Source organism: Salvelinus namaycush, chromosome 3 (genome assembly GCF_016432855.1).
Source record: "Salvelinus namaycush isolate Seneca chromosome 3, SaNama_1.0, whole genome shotgun sequence".
NCBI lineage: Eukaryota > Metazoa > Chordata > Actinopteri > Salmoniformes > Salmonidae > Salvelinus > Salvelinus namaycush.
Window position 1 is genome coordinate 57,061,646 of NC_052309.1, and position 12,064 is coordinate 57,073,709.

At 44.7% G+C, this 12,064-nt stretch overlaps 1 protein-coding gene across 1 annotated transcript; it reads right to left on the reverse strand.

Annotated features, from left to right (window-relative positions):
- On the reverse strand, positions 1-7,052 carry LOC120043934 (cation channel sperm-associated protein subunit beta-like). The gene is made up of 7 exons (XM_038988534.1): positions 7,046-7,052; positions 6,785-6,927; positions 2,533-2,730; positions 2,326-2,436; positions 2,031-2,141; positions 1,059-1,200; positions 1-125 (listed from the first exon to the last, which is right to left on the reverse strand). Exons 1-7 carry the CDS (start codon positions 7,050-7,052, stop codon positions 1-3), a joined length of 837 nt encoding a protein of 278 aa, XP_038844462.1.
- Positions 7,053-12,064: the final 5,012 nt, after the last annotated feature.

The following is a 12,064-nucleotide window of genomic DNA, read 5'->3' on the forward strand; positions in this document are numbered from 1 at the left end:
TCAGGGAGACTGTAGATGATTTACATAAAAGCTGATCTGCAGTCCCTCTGGGTTGTAGAGATTGTTCTTTAGACTGTCTTCAAAATATTGTCTCATCCTGTCCATGGTGGGGGTGGCATGGGTCCCTACCAACACAAAGGATGGGAAAAGACGGGTTAACAACAGAGAATGTGTGTTTCACTATAGTGCACTAAAGACCTGCCCATTAGGCAACATTATACAAGGGAAGTTATGATCACCCTTTTCTGGTTGAAATCATTTTTTCTGGTTGAAAAGATGACAGAAAATATGTATTTTTCACATTTTAAAGTTGCAATCCTAAATGGTGAAACTGCGATGGGATTTTACAAAAAAAAATATATATATATATATATATTTTTTTTTATTTGTACTTTTTACCCCTTTTTCGCCCCAATTTCGTGATATCCAATTGGTAGTTATAGTCCTGACACCCTGCCCGCTTAACTCGGAAGCCAGCCGCACCAATGTGTCGGAGGAAACACCTTACAACTGGCGACCGTGTCAGCGGGATCGAACCCGGATCTGTAGTGACGCCTCTAGCACTGCGACGCAGTGCCTAAGAAAGCTGCCCCACTCGGGAGGCCCCAACAACAAAAGAAGTTACTACAAACAACAAACACCGTTTTTTCCCCAACTTGGACATCATTTGGGGGACCGAGTGGCGCAGCATTCTAAGACACTGCATCGCAGTGCTAGAAGCGTCACTACAGAGCCGGGTTCGATCCTGGGCTGTATCACAACCGGCCATGATCGGGAGTCCCATGGGGCAGGTTAAGGAAGGGTTTGGTCGGGGTAGGCCATCATCTTAACTGACTTGACTAGTTAGATAAAGGTTCAATAAAAATTGCACACGCAATAGAACAGCAGAATATGTACTGCAAATTATATATATATATATATTTTTTTTACACACCTCAGTTTCATCCACAAAACAAAAACAAAAGGTGCTGGGGTCCGCAGTGGTGCTGTTTCCCCTAATGCTGATTCCATCTTTAAAATCATCCTTATATTGCAAAGCCTTCTGGGATGAGACTGACCTGTGACATTCCAGCTGGTCCGGTTGTTGACCTCCGTGACAGTAACAAAGTAAGGAGAGCAGAGCGGGTGGTCAGCGTGGTTGGTTCTCCTCAGGAACAAGGTGATGTTGAAGTCAGTCACAGGAAACGTTAGCCTCAGCACCTACAGTACAACACAGAGGACATGGGAAAGACTAAAATACGCTTTAACCAATATACGATTTTTATATGATTTCATTCATGCTCGCAGTCGACAAGACTGTATTATGCAGAATGCACAGTTACATTAAGACAATACTTTAATATATTCCACTAAATGGTACTAAATATGAGTTTATAGCATATTCAATATATATATATATATTTTTTTTTTATTTTTTAAATAAATGTTACAATATTTAATGTCTAGTACCAGTCAAAAGTTTGAACACACCTACTCATTCCAGGGTTTTTCTTTATTTATCTATTTTCTACATTGTAGAATAATAGTGAAGACATCAAAACTATGAAATAACACGTATAGAATTTGCTTATTTAAGCTGTTCTTGCCATAATATGGACTTGGTATTTTACCAAATAAGGCTATCTTCTGTATACCACCCCTACCTTGTCACAACACAACTGATTGGCTCAAACGCATTAAGGAAAGAAATTCCACAAATTAACTTTTAACAAGGCACACCTGTTTATTGAAATGCATTCCACCTCAGGAAGCTGGTTGAGAGAATGTCAAGAGTGTGCAAAGCTGTCATCAAGGCAAATGGTGGCTACTTTGAAGAATATAAATATATTTTGATTTGTTTAACACTTTTCTGGTTACTACATTATTCCATATGTGATATTTCATAGTTTTGATGTCTTCACTATTATTCTACAATGTAAAAAAATAACTTGAATGAGTAGACATGTCCAAACTTTTGACTGATACTGTATATGTAATTGTTTTGTTTTTGGAAGACATTGATGATTGATCACACTGATGCAGATGTGTACCCTCTGTCTGCAGTCAGAGTTGATGGCTAGAGGAGAGACTTTCAGTCTGTCTGTACAGCCACATTCCTCTGCTGACCTTTTCCCTGCACACTGCTTATACCGACCAGAGTTCTGGAGGAAGGCACACAATTTGTCACCCACAAACACTATGTATCACAGCTTACACCCAATGCGAAACACAACACAGAAGCACATATAGACACTTAGTAAAGTTACACTGCACAAACATACAAGACTTGCTCAGCTTGGAGACAAGGTAGTGCTGGCGTGTGTGAACCTTGTGACCTTTGCTCACCTTGGAGATGGGGTAGTGCTGTCTGGGGTGGGGATGACTTGGGTCAGCGTTATAGATATTGTCTGTGGTCGGGATTAAAACACCTAGTTGGGAGGGAGGCCGGTAGTTCACCTGAAGCACACACACACGCATCTCATTATCTGCACACAGGTCAACTAATAAAACATTGATCGCATGCCTGTAACCCAGTGTATCTCTATCTCTCACAGGCAGGTTGAAGAGCCTCTTGTTGTCCATGTGATCTACTGGATCCGTGTGGATCCATTCGTGGTCACTGATTGGCTTTCGGGAGACATAGACGATTTGGAGTCCCTCGGGGCAGGAGTTCTGTAGCGTGAAGGTGAAGGAGGAGGACCTACACAACAGAGAGGCTTCTGGGATGTATACCATCACTGTGGTGGTTGCCTAGGGGCAGAGGGAAAGATAACACAACACAATGGACTTCAGACAACTGCGTTCAGCGGGGTTGGGGTTCCATTTTCATTCAGTCAAATCAGGAAGTAAACAGAAATTCCAATTCCAATTCTTTCAATGAAAAAAATGGAATTGGAATTTCAGTTAACTTCCAGAATTGAGTGAATTGAAATGGAATTGACCTATACCCTGATATACTGTATGCAACTACAAAATGTATTTATGTTATTATTCGTCTATATAGACAAACTCGAGGATGATATTTATTTTTTTATTTCACCTTTATTTAACCAGGTAGGCTAGTTGAGAACAAGTTCTCATTTGCAACTGCGACTTGCCCAAGATAAAGCAAAGCAGTGTGACACAGACAACAACACAGAGTTACACATGGAGTAAACAATAAACAAGCCAATAACACAATAAACAAGTCAATGACACAGTAGAAAAAAGAAAGTCTATATACAGTGTGTGCAAAAGGCATGAGGAGGTAGGCAATAAATAGGCCATAGGAGCGAATAATTACTATTTAGCAGATTAACACTGGAGTGATACATGAGCAGATGATGATGTGCAAGTAGAGATACTGGTGTGCAAAAGAGCAGAAAAGTAAATAAAATAAAAACAGTATGTAGGTAGATTGGGTGGGCTATTTACAGATGGACTATGTACAGCTGCAGCGATCGGTTAGCTGCTCAGATAGTTGATGTTTAAAGTTGGTGAGGGAAATAAAAGTCTTTAACTGGGTGTTGTTATCGTGACCAGTGAACTGAGATAAGGCGGAGCTTTACCTAGCATAGACTTATAGATGACCTGGAGCCAGTGGGTCTGGCGACGAATATGTAGCGAGGGCCAGCCGACTAGAGCATACAGGTCGCAGTGGTGGGTGGTATAAGGTGATTTGGTAACAAAACGGATGGCACTGTGATAGACTGCATCCAGTTTGCTGAGTAGAGTGTTGGAAGCTATTTTGTAGATGACATCGCCGAAGTCGAGGATCGGTAGGATAGTCAGTTTTACTAGGGTAAGTTTGGCGGCGTGAGTGAAGGAGGCTTTGTTGCGAAATAGAAAGCCGATTCTAGATTTGATTTTGGATTGGAGATGTTTAATATGAGTCTGGAAGGAGAGTTTACAGTCTAGCCAGACACCTAGGTATTTATAGTTGTCCACATATTCTAGGTCGGAACCGTCCAGGGTGGTGATGCTAGTCGGGCGGGCAGGTGCGGGCAGCGAACTGTTGAAAAGCATGCATTTGGTTTTACTACCGTTTAAGAGCAGTTGGAGGCCACGGAAGGAGTGTTGTATGGCATTGAAGCTCGTTTGGAGGTTAGTTAGCACAGTGTCCAAGGAAGGGCCAGAAGTATACAGAATGGTGTCGTCTGCGTAGAGGTGGATCAGGGAATCGCCCGCAGCAAGAGCGACATCATTGATATATACAGAGAAAAGAGTTGGCCCGAGAATTGAACCCTGTGGTACCCCCATAGAGACTGCCAGAGGTCCGGACAATATGCCCTCCAATTTGACACACTGAACTCTGTCTGCAAAGTAGTTGGTGAATCACGTGAGGCAGTCATTAGAAAAACCAAGGCTATTGAGTCTGCCGATAAGAATACGGTGAATGACAGAGTCGAAAGCCTTGGCCAGGTCGATGAAGACAGCTGCACAGTACTGTCTTTTATCGATGGCGGTTATGATATCGTTTAGTACCTTGAACGTGGCTGAGGTGCACCCGTGACCAGCTCAGAAGCCAGATTGCACAGCGCAGAAGGTGGATTCGAAATGGTCAGTGATCTGTTTATTAACTTGGCTTTCGAAGACTTTAGATAGGCAGGGCAGGATGGATATAGGTCTGTAACAGTTTGGGTCTAGGGTGTCACCCCCTTTGAAGAGGGGGATGACCGCGGCCGCTTTCCACTCTTTAGGGATCTCGGACGATACAAAAGAGAGGTTGAACAGGCTGGTAATAGGGGTTGCAACAATGGCGGCGGATAGTTTTAGAAAGAGAGGGTCCAGATTGTCTAGCCCAGCTGATTTGTACGGGTCCAGGTTTTGCAGCTCCTTCAGAACATCTGCTATCTGGATTTGGGTGAAGGAGAAGCTGGGGAGGCTTGGGCGAGTAGCTGCGGGGGAGGCGGAGCTGTTGGCCGGGGTTGGAGTAGCCAGGAGGAAGGCATGGCCAGCCATTGAGATTATCGATTATCATGGATTTATCAGTTGTGACCGTGTTACCTAGCCTCAGTGCAGTGGGCAGCTGAGAGGAGGTGCTCTTGTTCTCCATGGACTTTACAGTGTCCCAAAACTTTTTGGAGCTACAGGATGCGAATTTCAGCTTGAAAAAAGCTAGCCTTTGCCTCCCTGACTGACTGCGTGTATTGGTTCCTGACTTCCCTGAACAGTTGCATATCGTGGGGACTATTCGATGCTATTGCAGTCAGGATGTTTCTGTGCTGGTCAAGGGCAGTCAGGTCTGGAGTGAACCAAGGGCTATATCTGTTCTTAGTTCTGCATTTTCTGAACGGGGCATGCTTATCTAAGATGGTGAGGAAATTACTTTTAAAGAATGACCAGGAATCCTCTACTGACGGGATGAGGTCGATATCCTTCTAGGATACCCGGGCCAGGTCGATTAGAAAGGCCTGCTCGCAGAAGTGTTTTAGGAAGCGTTTGACAGTGATGAGGGGTGGTCGTTTGACCGCAGACCCATAGCGGATACAGGCAAGGAGGCAGTGATCGCTGAGATCCTGATTGAAAACAGCAGAGGTGTATTTGGAGGACAAGTTGGTCAGGATAATGTCTATGAGGGTGCCCATGTTTAAGGATTTAGGGTTCTACCTGCTGGGTTCCTTGATGATTTGTGTGAGATTGAGGGCATCTAGCTTAGATTGTAGGACTGCCGGGGTGTTAAGCATATCACATTTTAGGTCACCTAACAGAACGAACTCGATCGCCCTTCAGAACGAACTCTGAAGGGCGATCAATTCACAAATGGTGTCCAGGGCACAGCTGGGAGCGGAGGGGGGTCGATAGCAGGCGGCAACAGTGAGAGACTTATTTCTGGAGAGGTTCATTTTTAAAATTAGAAGTTCAAACTGTTTGGGTATAGACCTGGAAAGTATGACAGAACTTTGCAGGCTATCTCTGCAGTAGATTGCAACTCCTCCCCCTTTGGCAGTTCTATCTTGACGGAAAATGTTGCAGCTGGGTATGGTAATTTCAGAATTGTTGGTGGCCTTCCTAAGCCAGGATTCAGACACGGCAAGGGCATCAGGGTTGGAGGAGTGTGCTAAAGCAGTGAGTAAAACAAACTTAGGGAGGAGGCTTCTGATGTTGACATGCATGAAACCAAGGTTTTTTCTATCACAGAAGTCAACAAATGAGGGTGCCTGGGAACACACAGGGCCTGGGTTTACCTCCACATCACCCAAGGAACAGAGGAGTAGGATGAGGGTACGGCTAAAGGCTATCAAAACTGGTCGCCTAGAGCATTGGGGACAAAGAATAAAAGGAGCAGATTTCTGGGCGTGGTAGAATAGATTCAGGGCATAATGTGCAGACAGGGGTATGGTGGGGTGCGGGTACAGCGGAGGTAAGCCCAGGCACTGAGTGATGATAAGAGAGGTTGTATCTCTGGATAAGCTGGTTATAATGGGTGAGGTCACCGCATGAGTGGGAGGTGGGACAAAAGAGGTATCAGAGGTATAATGAGTGGAACTAGGGGCTCCATTGTAAACTAAAACAATGATAACTAACCTAAACAACAGTATACAGGGCATATTGACATATGAGAGAGACATACAGCGAGGCATAAAGTAATCACAGGTGTTGATTGGGAGAGCTAGTTAAGACAACAACGGGTAAGACAACAACAGCTAATCAGCTAAAACAACAATAGGTAAAACGGCGATGAATGGGCAGAGAGGGTCAGTTAACTACACACAGAGCCTGAGTTCGCGGCTGGGGCCGACAGATAAAAATAAATAAATAAACAGAATGGAGTACCGTGATTAATGGACGGATATGAGGGTGATATGGAGTATTGGAGGTATACCTTCTTGCAGAGGTGACTGAAGGCGGTGAGGGTGAGCATGTGGTTGTTGGTGTCGTCCCAGGAGTGTCTGGCTGTGACTCGGAAGGCCAGAGGGTTGGTCAGAAACACACGCATGAACTTCTTATGGTACACCATGGACAGAGCTGCACACACACAGGTTTTGTTAGAACGAGAGCATTAAAGCTGGAATCCTTAAGTGGTGAAACTGTTTGGGATATTACAACAAAGAAGTTAGCGCAAAAACAAACTGCCCCCCCCCACCAGACATCATTGAACACGCGTGATAGAACAGCAGAATAATTAAACACAAAATGACCACACTGAAGGAGGCCCTGTTTCCCCTAATGCGGATTTCAATCTTTAACTATAGACTACCCTTTCAAAAGAATGTAGACAGTGATACACAGTGAATAGGAATTGGTGTTAGGTTCTAATTCTCAGAGTAAAAACTCGGACACTATGAAAGCTTAAACCAAGTCTATTCTTCCCAGAGGATCAATACAGCTGCATTAGACAAAGACATTGTTCACACAAGCACTGATATTTAACCATTTCTCCTAGGCTGAGTCTCCTCCTACACATCTGAACAAACATTGCATCTTTACTGCTAGGCAGGAAACTAAGTAATACGGCCATAAACTTTTCTTTCTCCCTTAACGTGACCTGACCTGCCCCCCTTCATCACTAATCCATGGCTCTCTCCCCTTATCAATGCCTGCCACATGTGATCTCTTTCTCTGCACTCAGCACATTCCAAGCTTAATTGCACACACTATATACCTTCCTCCTACAGATAACCATTAACTTCTGGTGTAGACCCTCTAAACCTAAGCACTCAATATTTCAATAGGATACCTGATAATTAACCCTATCCCAAGTTTAGGAGTTAGTACCCAGAATCCATCATTGGTAATAACCCAGACACTACACACCTCAACCCCCACACCACCACTACTCACAGTAGTCGGACATGAAGGCCTTGAAGGTGAAGTTGAGCTCTTACTCTGACGTTGATCCTTATCAGAGCGTTATTCCTCACACCGTCCAATGACTGCAGGGCGTGACGACATAGCCCCTCCTTCATCCCCCAGCTCCCCCGGCCTAGATGGATAAATGGATCCATTTCACACATTTAAAATACATATAGGGTTGGTTTCCCAGATCTAGATTAAGTCTCGTCTTGGATTAAGAAGTACTTTCAATGGAGAATCTCTATTAAGCATACTTTTTAGTCCAGGACCAGGTTTAATCTGTGTACAGGAAACGAGCCCATAGACTTACCTCAGGCGAGTACTACAACAATACACATTCAAAATCATTGAGGATTTAATAACACACAATAAACACAGTAACCTGCAGAGTGGAAGAGCAGCCACTCTCCTGACCGGTGGCTGGTCAGGGGGAGCACTAGGGCTGGCATAGTGGGTTTGGCTAGGGCACTGCCGATGTGCACCAGCCCTGTGATGAGGTAACTGCTGAAGCCTGGTGCTACCACAGCCTTCCCCACGTGGGACAAATTAAACCCCTGGGACGGATCTGGACAAGACAGGACAGCTCACAGTTTACCACAGGAGAAACAGCAGCAGGGTTGACTAAAGCAGGAAGCTCAGTGTTTACCACAGAAGAATGATAGTGGTATCATCTAAGGAATCAAATGTTATTGGTCACATACACATGGTTAGCAGATCTTAATGCGAGTGTAGCAAAATGCTTGTGCTTCTAGTTCCGACAGTACAGTAATATTTAACAAGTAATCTATCAATTCACCAACAACTACCCAATAAACACAAATCTAAAGGGGTGAATGAGAATATGTACATGTAAGTATATGGATGAGCGATGGCTGTGCAGCATAGGCAAGGTGCAATAGATGGTATAAAACACAGTATATACATGTGATATGAGTAATGTAAGATATGTAGACATTATTAAAGTGGCATTATTTAAAGTGGCATTGTATAAAGTGACTAGTGATCATTTGATTAAAGTGGCCAGTGATTGGGTCTCAATGTAGGCAGCAGCCTCTCTGAGTTAGTGATTGCTGTTCAGCAGTCTGATGGCCTTGCGATAGAAGCTGTTTTTCAGTCTCTCGGTCCCAGCTTCGATGCACCTGTATTGACTTCGCTTTCTGGATTGTAGCGGTGTGAACAGGCAGTGGCTCGGGTGGTTGATGTCCTTTTTGGCCTTCCTGTGACATCGGGTGCTATAGGTGTCATGGAGGGCTGGTAGTTTGCCCCCGGTGATGCGTTGTGCAGACCGCACCACCAGGCTGTGGTACAGCCCGACAGGATGCTCTCGATTGTGCATCTGTAAAAGTTTGTCAGGGTTTTGGGTGAAAATCCAAATTTCTTCAGCCTCATGTGGTTGAAGAGGCACGGTTGCGCCTTCTTCACCACACTGTCTGTGTGGGTGGACCATTTCAGCTTGTCTGTGATGTGTACGCCGAGGAACTTAAAACTTTCCACCTTCTCCACTGCTGTCCCGTCGATATGGATAGGGGGGTGCTCCCTCTGCAGTTTCCTGAAGTCCACGATCATCTCCTTTGTTTTGTTGACGTTGAGTGAGCGGTTGTTTTCCCGACACCACACTCCGAGTGCCCTTACCGCCTCCCTGTAGGATGTTTTGTTGTTGTTGGTAATCAAGCCCACTACTGTTGTGTCGTCCGCAAACTTGATGATTGAGTTGGAGGCGTGCATGGCCACGCAGTCGTGGGCAAACAGGGAGTACAGGAGGGGGCTGAGCACGCACCCTTGTAGGGCCCCAGTGTTGAGGGTCAGAGAAGTGGAGATGTTCTTTCCTACCTTCACCACCTGGGGGCAGCCCATCAGAAAGTCCAGGACCCAATTGCACAGGGCGGGGTTGAGGCCCAGGGCCTCCAGCTTGATGATGAGCTTGGAGGGTACTATGGTGTTGAATGCTGAGCTGTAGTCAATGAACAGCATTCTTACATAGGTATTCCTTTTGTCCAGATGGGATAGGGCAGTGTGCAATGTGATGGCGATTGCAACGTCTGTGGACCTGTTGGGGCGGTATGCAAACTGAAGTGGGTCGAGGGTGGCCGGTAAGGTAGTCTCTCAAAGCACTTCATGGTGACAGAAGTGAGTGCTACGGAGCAGTAGTCATTTAGTTATCTTTGCTTTCTTGGGTACAGGAACAATGGTAGCCATCTTGAAGCATGTGGGGACAACAGGCTGGAATAGGGAGCGATTGAATATGTCCGTAAACACACCAGCTGGTCTGCGCATGCTCTGAGGACGCGGCTAGGGATGCCGTCTGGGCCAGCAGCCTTGCGAGGGTTAACACGTTTAAATGTTTTACTTACGTTAGCCACGGCGCAGTCCTTGTTTGCAGGGCCGCGACGGTGGTACTGTATTATCTTCAAAGAGGGCAAAGAAGGTGTTTAGTTTGTCTGGAAGCGTGACGTGGCTGGTTTTCTTTTTGTAGTCCGTGATTTCCTGTAGACCCTGCCACATACATCTCGTGTCTGAGCCGTTGAATTGCGACACCACCTTGTCCCTGTCCTGGCATTTCGCTTGTTTGATTGCCTTGCGGTGGGAATAACTACACTGTTTATCTTAACTTCAAGCGTGCACACTTAAATTTAATCTTCCTTCAAATGGATCTAGTAAGTCAAGCAGCTCATAGTTTACCTCAGGAGAAACCGCAGCAGGCTGGGTTAAATAAAGCTATGAGTTGTGAGCAGTGGCCGATATATTTTGGATCGTGTCTTAAGACTCATTACGAGAGATTGAGATTGTAACTAGAAATATCACATTAATATACTTGGAAGGATAGGAAAATATCTGAAACGTAGCATGATTCTGTTAGAATTTCAGGACTAGTAAGCAGCACAAAATAAGTTTGGGAATCACTAAATGTAAATGAACTAACAAGTCAGTTGATGCTATCTTTCTTTCCAGTTACCTAGGTCTTTGAGCTGCAGTGTAACAGTGAGCCCCTCGGGCTCCCCCTTCTTCACCAACAGGTCACATAACTGCATAGGCTCCGCATTCAGGCTGGCTCCTTTGATTGGCTCCAGGATCTCCCCGACGATGGCCCCGGAGAACCCCCCCTGATAGTGAGTCCGGAACACCTCTGTGATCACCACCATCCCACCGTCACTGAGGGAGAACACACACACAGACATGTATGGACATGCACACACGCACATCTGGAGGACACTGATGGCATTTACTAAGACACATAAGACAATACAAAGATATAAAGACACTCAATAGTAGATAGGAAAGTCAATACTAGATCAGGAAAGTCAATACTAGATCAGGAAGTCAATACTAGATCAGGAAGTCAATACTAGATCAGGAAGTCAATACTAGATAAGGAAGTCAATACTAGATAAGGAAGTCAATATTAGATAAGGAGGGGCTTCCCGGGTGGCACAGTGGACGGTGTTTCGTCCGACACATTGGTGCGGCTGGCTTCCGGGTTGGATGTGCGTTGTGTCAAGAAGCAGTGCGGCTAGGTTGGTTTGTGTTTCGGAGGACGCATGGCTCTCGACCTTCGCCTCTCCCGAGTCCGTACGGGAGTTGCAGCGATGAGACAAGACTGTAACTACTACCAATTGGATACCACGAAATTGGGGGGAAAAAAGGGGGTATTTTTTTTTTTTTTTAAATATTAGATAAGGAAGTCAATAATAGATAAGAAAGTCAATAATAGATAAGGATGTCAATATTAAAGTCAATAATAGATAAGGAAGTCAATATTAAAGTCAATATTAGATAAGAAAGTCAATAATAGATAAGGAAGTCAATATTAAAGTCAATAATAGATAAGGAAGTCAATATTAGATAAGTCAATATTAGATAAGGAAGTCAATATTAGATAAGGAAGTAAATATTAAAGTCAATATTAGATAAGGAAGTCAATATTAGATAAGGAGGTCAATATTACATGTAGACAAGGAACAAGTGTCTAAAATAGTTCAAAAGATCCACAAGATGACAGGTTTAAGAGATTTGGGGCTAGAGTCCCCCCCACCTGAAGTAGATGACCTTGCCCACGTGGTTAGGTGAGAAGTGGCTGGCGGGTGCCACGGTGAGAGGGTTGTTCCTGCCCTGGCGGTTGTTTCCGTTAGCATGGTCATTGATGACAGCATTCTCGTGGAGCAGGACTGTGTGGTCTGTGAGGTACTGGAGGGCCAGGGCTTTGTCAAAACCCATCTCATGTTTCTATTGGGACACAAATACACAGTATGTTGAAAACCAAGATATCAGTGTATGTCTGCAACAGGCCTGACAGACAGGAGAATATCGTATT